The 18,407-nt window shown below is 35.1% G+C and overlaps 1 protein-coding gene across 4 annotated transcripts in view; it reads left to right on the forward strand.

The window, feature by feature from the left end:
• Positions 1-18,407, forward strand: part of SEC24A (SEC24 homolog A, COPII coat complex component) — a 60,975-nt gene that overhangs the window by 36,454 nt on the left and 6,114 nt on the right. For 2 of the 4 annotated variants that reach the window (XM_059917111.1, XM_059917112.1), the window contains 7 exons: positions 462-668; positions 1,516-1,636; positions 1,956-2,114; positions 8,162-8,335; positions 11,220-11,330; positions 12,994-13,169; positions 16,724-16,861. In XM_059917111.1, coding sequence (XP_059773094.1) covers positions 462-668; positions 1,516-1,636; positions 1,956-2,114; positions 8,162-8,335; positions 11,220-11,330; positions 12,994-13,169; positions 16,724-16,861 — 1,086 coding nt within the window. Of the gene's footprint in view, positions 1-461; positions 669-1,515; positions 1,637-1,955; positions 2,115-8,161; positions 8,336-11,219; positions 11,331-12,993; positions 13,170-13,583; positions 14,355-16,723; positions 16,862-18,407 lie in introns of those variants that run through there. The other 2 variants (XM_059917113.1, XM_059917114.1) reach the window with 2 other exon arrangements.

Below are 18,407 nucleotides of genomic sequence, written 5' to 3' on the forward strand. Positions count from 1 at the left end.
TGTTTTTTGTTTTGTTTTTCTTTTGTAGTAATATTACTAGTTGGCAAATTTACTGGCTATCTTAGATTTTGCAATAGGGAAGAGTTAAACGCACTTTGGAACTGAAAAGAATAAAGTGTATAGAGGTGATTGAGAAGGCCATATTTCATGGCATTTAAATATGTAAAATCTCTAAACTGATGGTTCTTTTGGATACATTTGGACTTATAGTCTTGCTGGACTACTGCATGTGCAAGAACTGTAAGGCCCCAATTTTGATTTGTCTTGCTTGCCAATTTATAATGTTGACTTAAAATGGCTTTCTTGTCATTTGACCAACTTCATTGTTTACTGTACTGTCTGTAGATTCTCTGACCATCATCATGACTCAATGTCTTGTCTATTGTATGAGTCAGTGACTTAATGTGAAAAAAATTTTTTTTATTGTAACACTCTTGAGTTTTCTTGCTTTATTTCACAAGCTCGTCCAAGATTTACTGAAAACTTTGCCGCAAATGTTCACCAAGACCCTGGAGACCCAGAGTGCCTTGGGTCCAGCCCTTCAGGCTGCCTTTAAGCTGATGTCCCCAACTGGTGGTCGAATGTCTGTTTTTCAAACACAACTCCCAACTCTTGGAGTGGGAGCCCTGAAACCACGAGAGGAACCCAACCAAAGGTCGTCTGCTAAGGTTAGAAAGTCATCAAGTGCATGATAAGATTTATGCTGGTGCTTTGTCCCTTTGAGTACAGAGCTTATTTCAAATTTATTTTTCAGTTGTGAAAAGGAGGGAATATAAGGAAATGGATAAAGCGTTTCTCCTCTTTTATGTAGACATTTCTATTTTATTACATTATTTTCTATCTGATTCACCCATACCTTATGTATAGATCTTTAGCAGGCCATAGCAATGCCACCTGCCTTTGATGAGAAAGTCAGGCAGACTAAGAGAATGCTTGCCAGGGACAAAGTAGAACCTGGATGATGAATAAAAAGTAGTCATGGTTTGGTATATTGACTGCCATGGATTGCTTTTGAGCACCTTGTGTGTGTAAACTTAGTTTGAGATGTGTATTTCTCAAAAGATTATGATAGTGTGGCCATATACTGTAATGATTAGGGTGTCAGTCTTGGAATAAGTCTGCCTAAGTCTCACTGCTTTTTAGATGTGTGAGCTTGAATAGTTATATAATTTCTTTGCCCCTCTTTTTCCTTATATTTATAAAATGAAAATATCGATAGTACCCATCTCTTATGATAGATGAAAAGTATTACATATGAATTTAGAAGCTTCCAGAATAATAATCATTTAATAGATTATCAAAATTAGTATAATAGATGTATTTCTTTTTAAAAGTAAAACAAAATAGTAAATTCTTAAGCAGGACATGTTTCATACTGAAAAAAGAGGAAATAACACAAAAGGATTTTGTAGAATGCCCAAGGATAATTGTTAACCCTTGGTATATATGGATAGGTGTATAAATTTTATGACAATTTAATGATTTAAAATTTTTTCTCTTCGTAATTATGAATAGGAAATTCACTTGACACCATCAACTGACTTCTATAAGAAATTAGCCTTGGACTGTTCTGGTCAGCAGGTAGCTGTTGACTTATTCCTTCTCAGTGGACAGTATTCTGATTTGGCTTCTCTGGGTAAGTTCTTCCTAGTGATTATTTTTCTCATGTGAATGTCAAAATGGTATTTTTATGATGATATGTTAAAGAGAGGACAGAGTGAAAGAATTCTTATTCCCTTGGGAAGTTAGTTTAGTTTATAATAAACTTTATAGTCTTCTACTCTGAATATTTATAATAGAGAAATTTCTATATTACTATTTAAAGGGATGAAATAATTCTTTTTTGCCAATATCTTAGGAGGCTAAGGAAAGATTGATTCAAATGCTTGTAGTTACTCTGGTGTAGTAATAGTAGTTAATAGCAGAATTTAAAAGGAGTATGTGTTCTCTTCCAGGTTGTATTTCTCGGTATTCAGCAGGTAGTGTCTATTATTATCCCTCTTACCACCATCAGCACAACCCAGTGCAAGTGCAGAAATTACAGAAGGAACTACAGAGATACCTCACTCGGAAGATTGGCTTTGAGGCAGTCATGAGGATTCGGTGTACCAAAGGTGGGGGCACTTCTTTTTTTTTACACTTACAAAGGCGTAAATGTTGCTTTTGATATGAATAAATATACACATATTTTTACCTAGTCTTTTCTCATAAGATTTGTTCTTCTAAGGTATTGTACTTACTTTGATGGACTATGCAATTAAGAATAGAGAAGATACATATTGAAAAACTAAGCACTATTTTTTTTTATAGGAATTGCTATTTTTAAAAATTTATTATTTTATTTATTTATTAATTTATTTATTTTGGCTGCGTTGGGTCTTCGTTGCTGCAAGCGGGCTTTCTCTAGTTGCAGCGAGCGGACTTCTCATTGCGGTGGCTTCTCTTGTTGCGGAGCGCAGGCTCTAGGTGTGCGGGCTTCAGTAGTTGGTGGCTTGCAGGCTCTAGAGCACAGGCTCAGTAGCTGTGGCACATGGGCTTAGTTGCTCCGCGGCATGTGGGATCTTCCCAGACCAGGGCTCGAATCCGCGTCCCCTGCGTTGGCTGTCGGATTCTTAACCACTGCGCCACCTGGGAAGCCCTAGGGACTATTTTGAATATACTAAAAACCACTAAATTGTACACTTGAAAAGTGTGGGGGTTTTTGTATGTGAATTGTATCTCAGTGAAAAAATATCTCATCCCCAAACAAAATAAAACATATTACTGATGGATTTTTATTCCACTTATTGAACAGTAGTAGTGGAAGATCTTTTTTTTTTAACAACTGTTTTTTAAAATTGTGGTAAAACAGACATAACATAAAATTTACCATTTTACAGGACTTCCCTGGTGGTCCAGTGGTTAAGACTCCATGCTTCCGATGCAGGGGGCGCAGGTTCAATCCCTGGTCGGGGGACTAAGATCCCACATGCTGCACAGTGCAGCCAAAAAATTAAAAATTAAAAAAAATTTTTACCGTTTTACCATTTTTAAGTATACATTTGAGTGGCATTAAGTACATTCTCATTGTTGTGCAGCCATCACCACCATCCATCACCAGAAGTAGGGTATCTTTTAGTTTGTGTTCTTCTCATTCTGCACCTGCTACTAATACCTTGCCACACTGTTGCTTTGGAAATAGTCTCACAGTTTCAGAATGCGTATGTTCAATGTGTTTTTCAGGATAAATGTTTTGTGGTTGCTAAATGTGACAACTATTTTCTTATGAAAGTGGGAAATTATAATTCTTGATATTTCATTTCTTCGCATTATCAACCTGTTTCTACTCTTTTATTCGGATTTTAAAATATTACTGCTCTGTAAAAGGGTGTGAAGCAATAATTTTTTACAGTGGAAAGATTATGTGAAATATGTAGCAAAAAATAGGTATCAAAAGATAAGTATCCACAAACCTGTCCACTGGATAGATGTTAAAATCTGTTGATCAAATGACGTGTCAAATGAAGTATCAGATAAACACTTAAGAGGTTGCCACGTCTCCAAACAGCGCACAGATATTGGTGTCACCCATAACCGATCAGTTTCCACAATAGCATTCTGTTTCCTTTTTTTTAATAGAAGCTTTATTGAGATAAAATTTACATATCATACAATCTACCCATTTGAAATGTACAATTCAGTGCTTTTAAATATATTCACCACGATATTACCACGATCAATTTTAGAACACTTTCATCATTCCCAAAAGCTACCCTGTACTGATTAGGAGTCACTTTTCATTCCCCCACCTAGGCGACTGCCAGTCTGCTTTCTGTCTCTGGACTCGCCTGTTCTGGGTATTTCATATTAATGGAGTCATACAATATGAGGTCCTCTGTAACTGGCTTCTTACACTTTAATGTTTTCAAGGTTCATCCATGTTGTAGCATATATCAGTATTTCATTACCCCCCCCTTAAAAAAATATTTCGTTTTTATTTCTCATAGTATTCCATTGTATAGATACCTCATTTTGTTTATCCTTTTATCAGTTGATGAATATTTGGGTTGTTTCCACTTTTTGGATATTATGAATAGTATTGCTATGAACTTTTTTTTTTTTTTTTTTTTTTAAATTTTGGCCACGCTGTGTAGCATGTGGGATCTTAGTTCCCCAAGCAGGGGTCGAACCCACGCCCCCTGCAGTGGAAGCGCAGAGCCCTAACCACTGGACCGCCAGGGATGTCCCTTGCTATGAACATTTGTGTAGAGGGTTTTGGACCTGTTTTCATTTCTCTCAGGTCTATACCTAAGGTATATACTTGAGTCATATGGTAACTATGTTTAGCTTTTTGAGGAACAGCCAGACTGTCTTCTAGAAGTTGCACCATTTTACATTCCCACTAACAGTGAAAGTACTGATTTCTTCACATCCTTTTCAATACTTGTTATTGTCCTGTTTTGTTTTTTTTTTTTTTAGCCATCTTAGTGGGTGTGATGTGGTATCTTGTTGAGGTTTTGATTTGTATTTCCCTATTCATGAATGAGGTTGAACATCTTTTCTTGTGCTTATTGGTTTTATTTATCTTCTTTGGAGAAATGTCTATTCAGATCCTTTTTCCATTTCAAAACTTGATTTGTTTGTCTTTTTATTATTGAGGTTTTTTAAAAAAATAAATTTATTTATTTATTTATTAAACTAATTAATTTTTGTCTGTGTTGGGTCTTCATTTCTGTGCGAGGGCTTTCTCTAGTCGTGGCGAGCGGGGGCCACTCTTCATCGTGGTGTGCAGGCCTCTCACTGTCGTGGCCTCTCTTGTTGCGGAGCACAGGCTCCAGACGCACAGGCTCAGTAGTTGTGGGCCCAGTTGCTCTGCGGCATGTGGGATCTTCCCAGACCAGGGCTCGAACCCGTTTCCCCTGCATTGGCAGGCAGATTCTCAACCACTGCGCCACCAGGGAAGCCCTATTATTGAGTTTTAAGTGTTCCTTATATATTTTTAGATACAAGGCCTCTATCAAATATATGATTTGCAAAATTCTTTCTCCATTTTGTGGGTTGCCTTTTTCACTTTCCTAATGGTATCCTTTAAGGCACAATTGTTTTTAATTTTGGTGATGTCCCATTTATCAACTTCTTCTGTTTGTGTTTTTGGTATCTTATTGTAGCATTAAACCACTGCTTAATCCAAGGTCATGAACATTTATACATATGTTGTCTTCTAAGACTTTTATAGTTACAATTCTTATATTTAAGTCTTTGATTTATTTTTAGTTAATTTTTGTATTTGATGAGGAAGGTGTTTGACTTCATTCTTTTGCATCTGGATATGCATTTGTCCCAGCACCTTTTGTTAAAAAGACTATTCTCTCCCTGTTGAATTGTCTTGGTGTCCATGGCCCCTTGTTGAAAATTAGTTGATCATAAATGTGAGGGTTTGCTTTTGGATTCTGAATTTTATTCTTTTAATCTGTCTATCTTATGCCAGTACCAAACTTTCTTGACTGTTGTGACTTTGTAATAAGTTTGAAATTAGGAAGTATGAGTCCTCCCAACTTTTCTCTTCCTTACCAAGATTGTTATGATATTCTGGGTCCCTTGCATTTCTGTATGAATTTTAATTTCATCTTGTCAATTTCTGCAAAGAAGCCAGCTGGTATTGGATAGGAATTGTATTTAATAGGTAAATTTGGGGAATATTGGCATCTTAACAATAATAAGTCTTCCCATCCAAAAACATGGTATGTCTCTTCTTTAATTTTTTCAACAATATTTTGCAGTTTTCAGAATGTAAGTTTTGCATTTCTTTTGTTAAATTTATTCCTAAATATTTTTTTCCATTATATTGTAAATAGAATTATTTTTAAAATTTCTTTCTCCTATAAATATAATTAATTCTTTGTATACTGATCTTGTATCCAGCAACCTTGTTGAACTTGCTTGTTAATTCTAATAGTTTTTTAGTATTTATGTTTTAAAGGGCCCATTTGTTGTATCCCATTCATTCAAGATTGATGGACCTCAGAAATGATTATTTCTGCAGATATTAGCTCTAAATTAAGGGGAATGTATATCCTAAAAGTGCTTTTAAGACTTTTTCTATTTAGCAGGACAGAAGCTATTTTATATGTACCTAACTTTGCATAAAGAGCTTGGACATAGAAACCAACCTATGCCCTCTTTCTAGAGTGCTTAATTTACTAAATCTTTGTGGTTAATTTGCTTAGGTTTCTCTCTCTTTTAATGATAAATTACATTAAATTCATATTACATGAAATAATATGCTCTTGGTAAAGCTACAAAAAAAAAAGGTACAGTACAAAAAGATATAAAATGAGAAATTAAACTTAAGCCAGTATAGTCTACCTCAGAGTTTCTCATATGCCCTTGAAAAAGTTTTCCCATGCATATATAAGCATGGGAATATATTTTTGCCTTCAAATAAAAGCAGCGAGGATCACATCTGGCTTCTTTTTCTGTACATACTTTGTTTTCGTATGTACAGAACTACATCCTCCTTTTTTTCCTGATTACTGTTGTAAAGTTGGTTTTTATTTCACAAGCAAAATATATACCTGTTATTGTAAAAAATGAAAACATTATTGATAAAGCTAAAGTCCTCTTGCATAAGCTTGTGTGTGTTATTTCACTTTCACTCCGTCCTTATGTAGTCACTATTACCACATTGCGGTAATGCTAAGTTTTTCTATACATTTACATACATATGTACCTCTCCATGGAAAATATATAGTACAGTGTAGTAGCATAAATAACATTGTACATGTTTTCAGCAAGTCTTGAAGATCTAATAATATTAGTTTATGTAGATCTGTCTCATGCTTTTTAACTTCTACCCAGTATTCAGTAGAATGTAAACATCACAATTTAGTTATTTTCCTACTGGTTGTCATTGAAGATATTTCTGATTTTTTTTGTTACGCTTAATTTTTTTTTGCACATATAAATTTGGCACTTAATTGTATCTATAGAATAAATTTTTTTTTTTTTGAGTTGTCAGTGTGAGCAAATACCAGTTGTGAGATTTGTTAGTAGAAACACTGTTATGAGGATATTTTACAAGGATATTCTAGGATAAATTCTTAGTTATGGAATGACTGGAGTCGAAATAAGTACCCATTTAGAATTTTGGTAGATATTGCCAAATTATTATCGAAAAAAGTTTTTTGAAAATTTGAATTCATTTAAGAAGATATCTTTTATTCCTTCCCCACTCTCACTAACTACTTATATGATTCTGCTTCCAGTTACAATGTGTGGGTTGTTTTTCTCCACACTACCAAGCAGTTAACTCAGTTCTGACATCGTCTATGTAGAGCTAGCATCAGATCTCACAGGTTATGGGTTCAGTCTCACAAGACCGTCTCCCATCCTTCCCCCCACACCACCCCATTTCAGAAGCCAGTTGCAAGTCCAGTTTGTTAACCTGTGCTTCTGACCAACTGGCTATAGATTGGATGTTCCAACGAATCCCTCCTTTGGTTGAAATTATTGGCTAGAGTGGCTTATAGAACTCAGAGAAACATTTTAATTACTAGATTACTGGTTTATTTTAAAAGGATATAACTCAAGAACAGCAAAATAGAAAAGATGCATAGAGCAAGATATAGGGAAAGGGAAAGGGCATGGAGCTTCTGGAGATTCCTTGCTCTCTTTGAGAGCTTCACTCTCCCCAAATCTCCATGTATTCACAATCCCAGAGCTCTCTAAAGGACCCCATCCTTTTGGGTTTTTATGGAGGCTTTATTACATAGTCATGACTGATAAATCACTGACATTTGGTGATTGATTCAACCTCTAGCGCCTCTCCCTCCCTGGAGGTAGTGGTGGGGGGGTTGAACTGGAAGATCTAACCCTCTTATCATATGGTTGAATCCTCTGACAACCAGCCCCCATCCTTAGGTTACCTAAGTGCTTTCCAAAAGCCACTTTGTTAACATAGCAAAAGATACCTTTATGACTCTCAGCACTTAGGGAATTCTAAGGGTTTTAGGAGCTCTGTGCCAGAAACTGGTGAAGACCAAGTATATATTTCTTATAAACCACAATATCACATCTAAACTTTTTAATTTACTCTGTGCTATTCTGATAAGTGACAAGGATAAAATGTAAATATCTATATGTAGGTATATATAAATCATTTTGATGTATTTTTCTTTTCTAGGTCTTTCCATTCATACTTTCCATGGGAACTTCTTTGTTCGGTCCACAGACTTACTGTCTTTACCCAATGTAAACCCAGATGCTGGGTATGCAGTACAGATGTCGGTGGAAGAGAGTCTTACTGACACTCAGTTGGTTTCCTTTCAGTCAGCACTCTTGTATACATCCAGCAAAGGTAAGTTTTTTTGTTTGTTTTACTGTGGCAAAAACACATAACATGAGATCTATCCTCTTAACAAAATTTAAGTCTAAAATACCGTATTGTTAACTATAAGCACAATGATATAGCAAAGGTAAGATTTTTGATTTGGCCATGTAGTCTATGGCTTGTGATAAACTCCTTGAGAGTCTAGTTAGTGTCTGAAATATGTTCTGGTAATAACAACAGTCAATAAAACTGAATTAAAAACCTTTTTCTCATAGTGCTTATTCTAGTAGGGGAGACAAACAATAAAGAGGATACATAAGTAAAATAGTAGTATGTTACATAGTAATATCAGTTAAGGAGAAACAGAAAGCAGGTGAAGGGTTTAAGAAGTGCTGAGGGGATGGTTTTTAAAGATAGGGTTGCCAGGAAAGGTCTCACAGAGGGTGACGTTTGAGTTAAGTTTTGAAGGAGCTCAAATGGAAGATAAACACTTTTTAAGGGTATAATTTGTTTAGTACTAATTAATTTATAATGTGTTTTGTCCTAAAGATGATGTGAAGGCTGGTTAAATTTATTTTTATTATTTTAAAGATTCACAGCTCTCACCCTATTCTGTTTTGTCTCCTTAAAAAAGGTTTTGGAAGTGTTTCTGTGCTATGTCTACTGACCTTCACAGCCCCACCAAAATCTATAAAAAGTGTATAATACAGATATTTTAATGAAAACCTTTAGTATGAGAGAAGTCCAGTTTTTGTACTATGATTGTAATACTGCATACCATAAATGTAAAAGTAAGATGGCTTTCTGTCTCTAGGTATCATTTTTTATTTGACAGAAGAACATCCCAATCCTTTTTCTGCTCATTGATTTTTCTTAACATTTTTAAAAAAAACTAATATATAATTGACCTATGGTAAAAATCTACCATTTTAATATATAGTTCCACAAGTTTTGACAAATGTGTGTGTGACCACCACCACAATTTAGGTATCACAATCTGTTCTATTACCCCTCAAATCTCCTCGTGTTTTTGTAGTCATTCCTCTCCCATCCCCAGCCCCTAGCAACCATTGATCTGTTTTCTGACCCTGTAGTTTTGCCTTTGTAAGACTGTCTTGTGAATAGAATCATACAGTAGGTAGCCTTTTGTATCTGGCTCTTTCACTTAGCATAGTGCATTTGAGATTCATCCATATTGTTTCATCCAGCAGTAGTTGTTATTTTTTATTCCTAAGTAGTATTCCATTGTACCCAGTTTGTTTATTCACTTTCCAGTTGAGGTACATTTGGGTTGTTTCCAGTTTTTGGCAGTTTCAAATATAGCCCCTATGAACATTTGCATGTGGATTTTTGTGTGAGCATAAATTGTGATTTCACTTCGGTTAATACTTTTTTAGTGTTTTCGACGGATGGCTAGGTTGTATGGTGAGCTTATGTTTAACTTTTTAGGAAGTTGCCAAACTGTTTCCTAAGTGGCTGTACCATTTTGCATTCTCACCAGCAGTGTATGAGAGTTCCAGCTGCTCTGCATCCTCACCAGCATTTGCTGTTATCAGTGTTGAGTTTTTGTTTGTTGTGTTTGGTTTGAGGTTTTCTGTTTGTTTTGTTTGTCTGTTTTGCCATTTTACTAAAGTATAATGATATCACTTTTATTTCATGTTTCCCAAATAACTAACATTGGATATCTTTTTATATATTTACTATTTGAAATTTAGTTTATTTCTAATGTTTTGTTTTTATGGAAAATGTGATTATAATATCTATCCATGTCCACAAATCTTTGTCATTTCTGAAAATTTCCCTAAGATGGATTTCTAGGATTGGAAATAAAAAGTATAGAGATCAACTGTTTAGAAAAATCTTGGTATTGCCAGATTGCTTTTCAGAAATATTTTACCAATTTGTAGTCCCATCCAGTGCCCTTTTCATTTCAGCCTCTGATTTTGTGTGCGTGTATCTGTGTGTGTCTGTATCTATGTGTGTAATAGTTGTTGTTGCCAATATGATAGGCTAAATATTGTATCTTATTTCTTTTAGTTATGAATGTTTTTATCTAGACTAGAAGCACTAAACAATGTTACCCTTTTTTGTAGATATCACTTCTTCTCTTTAAAAATAATTTGTATGAGCTCCTCCTAGATACAATTTCGTTAGTCTTCATGTGTCCCTGCAGGTTGTAGTGTGGATATCCTGTCTAGTTTTTTTACTTGTTCTTTTTCTTTGTTGTTCAAGGTGTTGCTCATTAGAAATTTTTTAAAGATTGACATGATATTTGATATTTTATGGCTCTCAAAAGATTTTCATTTTTGTTTCTTGTATTTATTGATTTTTATTGTTGTGGGTAATTACCAAAGAGGAAGTATTGTGACTTTTAGTTGATTTCTTTCTCTTTTTTTTTTTTTTAATGAAAGCTTTATTTGTTTGTCTGTTTGTTTATAATTTGGCTGTGCTGAGCGGCTTTAGTCTATTTCTTTTAAATTTTTTTCCTGTGATTAAAAAGAAACAAAATTTCTCTGGACTTAAAATATCAAAACAAACTCTAGAACACATCTTGGAGTAGTGTTGTTTTACAGTATGTATATTTTCCCAAAATTGTTTTTGCGAAAAAGGATAAAGTAACCAAAAAATTCAGAAAAGAAATTTTTAAGAAGCTAGCATGTTACCATCATTTGGATATGATCCCTGTGGTCTTTTCAGTAATACCTTGAAGAAAAATAATTTTGTAGTAAAAAAAAATAAAAGAAATAATGCTTTAGAGTTTTCACGAATTAAAGTTTTGATACTGTCCCTGCTTACTATATATAACCCTGTTTGGTTCCAAATTCAAAAGAACTGATTTTTCCGAGTAACTTTAATACAAACTTTTTTTATAGTGCTGTCCCTCACTATCATTTGTGTGTTTTGTCCAAAGGTGAAAGAAGAATTCGTGTTCATACTTTGTGTTTGCCGGTAGTTTCAACTCTAAATGAAGTCTTTCTTGGAGCTGATGTTCAAGCAATTTCAGGGTTATTGGCCAATATGGGTAAGAATTGTTATCATCTATTGCAAATATGTTGCAAGTAGTAACATTTGAAATATCCACATAGTTTTGTTTTCCTTTAAATAATTAACTTTACAATTTCAATATTTTGGATCCGGTGTATGCCTGCTAAGTAAATGGATCTGCTACAGATAACCTGATCCTTTTTTTTTTTTTTTTTTTTTTTTTAATTTAAACAGCTTTATTGAAATGTAGTTTCAGTTTATTGAGATACAAGTGATACAACAATCACTTAACCCATTTAAGTATACAATTCCATTGTTTTGAGTATATATATACAGATTTGTGTGGCCATCACCTCAATCCAGTTTTAGAACATTTCTGTCACCCCCAAAAGAACCTCATGTCCATTAACACTTACTGCTCACTCCCTTCTTCTTCCCTCACTGGCCTTAGGCAACCACTAAACTGTTTTCTGCCTCACAATCTGCCTGCTGTGGACTTAAATAACCATGTTTTCCTTAATATCTTCCATCTCAGATAGAGTTGCTTTCTTGGATTTTTTTTTTTTTTTTGGATCCTTTTTTCAAATACATAGAGCTTAACATCATTTTGTTTCTTGCTCCCTTTCTCCTTCAGGGATGACTACCAGTGGGTCCATTTACTTCAAACTCAAATCTGCCTATAATAGGAATAATTACCTATTTTCTTGAATTTCCTATTGGGAAAATTTTTCTTTAATGGAACATGGTAAAGATTCTAACCTCACTTTAGTCTCATGTGTTGTCAAAACTTAAAAATTGTGACCTAAGAAATTTGAGGGTCATTGCCTTTATATTTTGTTGAACTGGTATGTTTTGGTAACAATGTGATTATTATTATTTTCAGTAACAACTATATATCAGGCAGTATTTGTGGATTTTAAAAAAATCTTCACAACAAATATTAGTTCTGTTATTAAATTTGGTTGATCCCAATAGGCACTTTTTTTTCACATTTTGTCAAAATCTTTAAAATCAAGATGTCTTCAGTTGATAGAGTCTTAGAGTTACTGTTGATCAGGTAACAGTAGTCTTCATTCTTTCTTGCTTGTGTACAAATTTGGTCATAGCAGTTAATAACATCACTTCATTGAGTGTATTTTTGATAGCACATGAATTGAGTGTAGTAGTAGTTTGAGAAGTCTTCAAAACAATTATGGTGTTTTTAGTATTGAAGAAATTTTTTGAGTATAAAGAAAAGCATAAAATAGTGGCATGACAAATGATGAAGATCATCTAAATAGCCAAGTGTTCTTTCAATAAATATGAAATTAAAATTCTCTGTGTTAAGAAAGCATGTGTGTTTAATTGCAGAGTTTTTTCTTTCTCAATGATACATAAAATAAAATGGTGGGTTACAATTAATAACATCTTAGATTTGGCGAAATACAGTTTTCCCATTTTACAGGTAAGGATACTGAGGCTCATGAAGGTTAAATTACTTGCCAAATATTCATACTGCTAGGAAATAGCAGAACAACATTTCAACACAGGTTGGTTTGATTTTCCAAAGTGTGTGCTTTTAACTGCTATGTTTGGTTCCTTGTGTATGTAATAACTTGAGAGAGAATTTGTATAATTAAAAAAAACTTTTCTTTCCTTAACAGTGGGGTAGCTAAACTTCTATCATTTTTCTCTTTTGTCCCTACCTCAACCTCTGTTAGCTGTTGACAGGTCTGTGACTGCCAGTCTGAGTGATGCTCGGGACGCCCTAGTGAATGCTGTCATAGACTCTCTTTCAGCTTATCGTTCTTCAGTCCTAAGTAACCAGCAGCATGGACTTATGGTTCCTTTTTCTTTGCGGCTTTTCCCACTGTTTGTGTTGGCTCTCCTTAAACAGGTAAAAGAATCAGAATCAGAAACTAACACAGTGAAAATGTCAACAGCCAAAGTTTTTGTCCTGTGAACCACTAAACATTGTATATATAACTTTACATCAGTTAAGTTTTCTGAGGACAGGGACCTTAACTCCTATTGTATCTTAAAGGATTTGTAACCAAAAAAATTTACAAAATACTGATTTAAAGTATGTGCTTTCTTTGTAAGAGATGCTCACTGATGAAGTATTCACTGATGTTATCAAAGATGCAAATGATCAGTTTTCCAGTTTTTCAAAACAGGAGCTGTATATTTTACTGCTAGAGCAACAAGTCACACACAAGACTCTTCTTATGATGCTTTCCTGCTCCCTACAATATTTCAGCCATATTTCATTTCTTGTTTTTTGTAATGCAATTACTATTTATTTATTTAGGCTGCGTTGGGTCTTCGTTGCTGCGCACAGGCTTTCTCTAGTTGCAGCGAGCGGGGGCTACTCTTCATTGCGGTGCATGGGCTTCTCGTTGCAGTGGCTTCTCTTGTTGAGCACAGGCTCTGGGCGCACGGGCTCAGTAGTTGTGGCACACAGGCTTAGTTGCTCTGCAACATGTGGGATCTTCCTGGAGCAGGGCTCAAACCTGTGTCCCCTGCATTGGCCGGCGGGTTCTTTAACCACTGCGCCACCAGGGAAGTCCCACATTTCATTCCTTAATCTTACAGATGCCTTCTCATACATGTGTACCTATTTCCATGATCTGCATTATGCTTTCCTATCCTTGTCTTTGAGCTCAAATGTCGTCTCTCTGGCAGTTGCCTTTCCTTCTGTGACCCAGTAGCTCTTTGTGCATATATTTATTTATAGAGGACTTTTTAAAAATATATTTATTTTTTTATTTTTTATATTATTATTTATTTGTCTCCCCTGCCTACCTTTTGCCCATACCCCTGGCTCCTGAAAAAAGAAAAAAAGGAAACTCTAGCCTGGTGGAGGAGGCTTATTTTTCTAATGTCCAAAATATAATGTCCTTAGAAAACAAACATGGTTACCAAAGGGGATAGCATGCATTGCGGGGGAGATAATTAGGAGTTTGGGATTAACATACACACTACTATATATAAGATAGGTAAATAACAAGGACCTACCGTATAGCACAGGGAACTATACTTAATATCTTATAATAACCTATACGGGGCTTCCCTGGTGGCGCAGTGGTTAAGAATCTGCCTGCCAATGTAGGGGACATGGGTTCCAGCCCTGGTTCAGGAAGATCCCACATGCCGTGGAGCAACTAAGCCCGTGCGCCACAACTACTGAGCCCGCGCGCCTAGAGCCTGTGCTCCACGACAAGAGAAGCCACCGCAATGAGAAGCCCGTGCACCACAACGAAGAGTAGCCCCCACTCGCCGCAACTAGAGAAAGCCTGCGCACAGCAACGAAGACCCAATGCAGCCAAAAATAAATAAATAAAATAAATTTATATGTATAAAAAAGTAACCTATACTGGAAAAGAATCTGAAAAAGAGGAAACTGAATCACTTTGCTGCACACTTGAAACTAACACATTGTAAATTAACTACAGTTAATAAAAAAATGTCTAAACTTGTAGACTTAGTATAACTTTCCCTTATAAAAGTTTATTAAAAAGCTCATGTTAACAGATCACCTGGGGAACCATCCCAGATTCCAGGATGAATTAAGGACTGCTCTTGTCAATTTGTATACTTTCTGAACTCCAGCATTGGCCTGTCAGGTGTATGTTGTCTCTTCCAGGCAAGAAGGGCAACCTGTTACACATTGATAGAAATAGCTTTTGAATCTACTTCTAGTTTCTTTAACTCAAATTATGTATTTCCACTTCTGAATATAATGTAAATGCACAGAGGTTACATAAATACTTAAATTTTAACATTTAAGAATCTGAGCTCTTCCCTCTTCAGGTCTTTCATTAAATGCTGTCCTTCACTGAGGCCTGCCGCCCCTCATCTCCCCATTTAATATGCAGTACTCTCATCCCATCTCACCCTGACATTCTTTATCTCTCTTTCCTCCTTTGTTTTTCTCCATAGCACTTAACACTGAAATACCACATATTTTGCTTGTTTATTATTTACTTCTCCCTTACTAGGATTTTTGTCCACAAGGACAAGGATTTTTAACTTGTTTGTCTACCACTTTGTCCCTGCATCTAGAACAGTTCTTAGTACATAGTAGGCCCTCAGTAGATATATTTTGAGTGAATAAATGGAACTTCTTTCATTTCCCATAGTACTCTTTCTTTAAGAACCTTTTCTCTTGCTTATTTATAGTCAGTGCATTTGGTTTTTTTTATTTGTTTTATAAAAAATATTTATTTATTTATTTGGCTGCACTGGGTCTTCATTGCGGCATGCAAGATCTTCGTTGAGGCATGCGGGATCCTTAGTTGTGGAATGCAGGATCTAGTTCCCTGACCAGGGATTGAACCCAGGACCCCTGCATAGGGAGCACAGAGTCTTAGCCACTGGACCACTAGGGAAGTCCCAGTGCATTTGTTTTAAGGCATACTTTCACTGCTGTTATCTCTCTGCCTCTTTCTATTCCTTTCCATCAATAGAAATGGCTAAAACTTTACCTCAGAACTTCATTATTCTTCATGGAGCTAATATTCCAGTTGAAACTCACAAGTACTTATTATCTGTATTCTGCTAAGCAGTTGTCTTCAAATTATTAATTTTCCTGATTGATTTGTGAGCTTTGTTACATTAATTTCTCTAACTGTGGGAGAAACAAGGATAGTTAACCACCATTAATCATCACCCAGCTTTTACAGAAACTTAGATCTTTGGTCCTTTATATTTCATACGTGTCTTTATTTTGTCATCTGCAATATAACTTTATCCTTCTTGCGATGTTATTTAGATTTTTACATCACTATTGCTATATGGTAGATAGAGTGTTTAGATCGATTTCATTGATTAGGAAACAAATGCTGGAGAGATTAAATGACTTTGCCATGGTCAGATAATTTGTCAAGACTTTCAGGTGAGGATATAGCCACAGTTTAATAGATGTGTGTAACTTATTAAGGTGTATATATATATATCTATATATATATCTATATCTATATATATATATATATATTTTTTTTTTTTTTTTTTTGGCTGCGTTGAGTCTTCGTTGCTGCACGTGGGCTTTCTCTAGTTGTAGTGAGCAGAGGCTACTCTTCGTTGTGGTGCACGTGCTTCTCATGCGGTGGCTTCTCGTTGTGGAGCACAGGCTCTAGGCGTGCGGGCTTCAGTAGTTGTGGCTTGCGGGCTCTAGAGTGCAGGCTCAGTAGCTGTGGGCTTAGTTGCTCTGCGGCATGTGGGATCTTCCCGGACCAGGAATGGAACCCATGTACCCTGCGTTGGCAGGCGGATTCTTAACCACTGTGCCACCAGTGAAGCCCCAAGATATATTTTTGAAAGAATAATTAACGGTAAATTTGTTAATTCTGTCTGAAGATATTCTTTTAACAACTGATATTTGCAAAATTTTTTATGTATTTGTTAAATACCTTTTCTTTTTTTTAATGGGGGTGTATTTTTTTGTTATAGAAATCATTTCAGACTGGGACAAATGCATGTCTAGATGAACGCGTTTTTGCTATGTGTCAAGTGAAAAATCAGCCTTTGGTTTACCTTATGCTCACAACTCATCCCAGTTTGTATAGAGTTGACAATCTCTCCGATGAGGTAAGATTGATTCATTTTTTAGTTGCTTTTACTTGAAGGTTTATAAGCCTAATTATATTGAATCCACTGCAGAAATGAAGAAAGGTGTTTTCTTTTTTAAAGCTTCTCATTTTATTCCTATATAAAGAAATTTTGGTTTGGGGAAGCTCCTGAAAATAGTACCTTTATTTAAGTTATTAAAATAATAAGCTTTACTGTTTATTTAAGACAAATCTTTAGAGCAGATCTAAGTAAATGAAGAGATTGTCAGATTGACCAGAGCAACCTATGATTTATTTATTTAAGCAAATTGATCTGAAAGGAGTATCCCTAGAGTAAAATTACTCTTAATTTAAATACCTCAGGTCAATGTTTAGTGTAATGGTGTTCCTGAATTAAAGAGAAAATATTTATCTAAGTTGTAACATTATTTTCCCTTGATAGGAAATTAACCTGAGTTAAAGCTACAAGCATGAAAATGTTAAATCATAACCTTTCTTCCTACATTGTGATCAAATTAGGATATATATGTTGGAAGTAATATTTTGGTTAAAACCTTTTTGGAGTTTAAAGATTTTAGGATACCTTGCATAATAAAGGAGAAATTGCCTGTGAAATTTGAGGTAACTTTTTAGCAAATGAAAACTGTTGATGACATTATTAGTTTGTATTACAAAAATAATAACTCAAGATTAATCCTGTGTTTGACAAGTTCAACTAACTGGACCTATCTTTTTCTCACATTAAAAAAAAGGCAAATTAACATAAAAATACAAATGCAATATATTAGATGTGTATAATATGGAAACCACTAGAAAGAAGAAAAATAAATCACTCATATACATTCAAAGACAAGCACTACTAGGACTTTCGGTGGTGTATTTATCAGGACTCTCTTTTTTGCAAGTAAGCTTAGGAAGGAAAGGGGACTGATGTGGCACTCAAACACAAACCACACGAAAGGCTAGGGTATAACTAAACTCAGGTCTAGCTCAGATTCATAGACTCTCTAGCATTGCCTCGTTCTTTCAGATTAGCCTTTTCTACAAGACTAGAAAACAGAGCCACTGATAGCTTCCCATCTTTATCACCAGAGAAGGACAAGGCTCTCTTTTCCTAGTTCACATTAATTTCTGAATGGCTGTATTTAAGTTATAGTCTCTCTTGCTGCCCACACACCCTAAGGCCAGAGGTCTTAAGGTGCTGTGATTAATAGTTCCTGGTAGAGCTAAAGCCTTATCAAGGTAGTACCCCTTGACAGGTCAGTACTTTATTTACTTTCTCCTTTAGATAAGGTTAATTAAGTACCAAGTTTTAGTACTTAAATCATCTTTTGGTCAAAAATGAATCGTTATAAATATTTAAAGGTGTGTGTTTGTGTGTGTCTGTTTTAAGATGGCAGTACTATACTCAATTATAACTGAAAACCTTCCATTTCTGGCCTTAATAAATATTAAATTGGAGAGAACTATTAAAAACTCATTTGCATTAGACTTACTCTTCCCTCAGAATGTGTACATTGATCTAAGCCACGCAATCATCTGTTATTATTAACTAAATTCCAGAC

Source organism: Balaenoptera ricei, chromosome 3 (genome assembly GCF_028023285.1).
Source record: "Balaenoptera ricei isolate mBalRic1 chromosome 3, mBalRic1.hap2, whole genome shotgun sequence".
Lineage (NCBI taxonomy): Eukaryota > Metazoa > Chordata > Mammalia > Artiodactyla > Balaenopteridae > Balaenoptera > Balaenoptera ricei.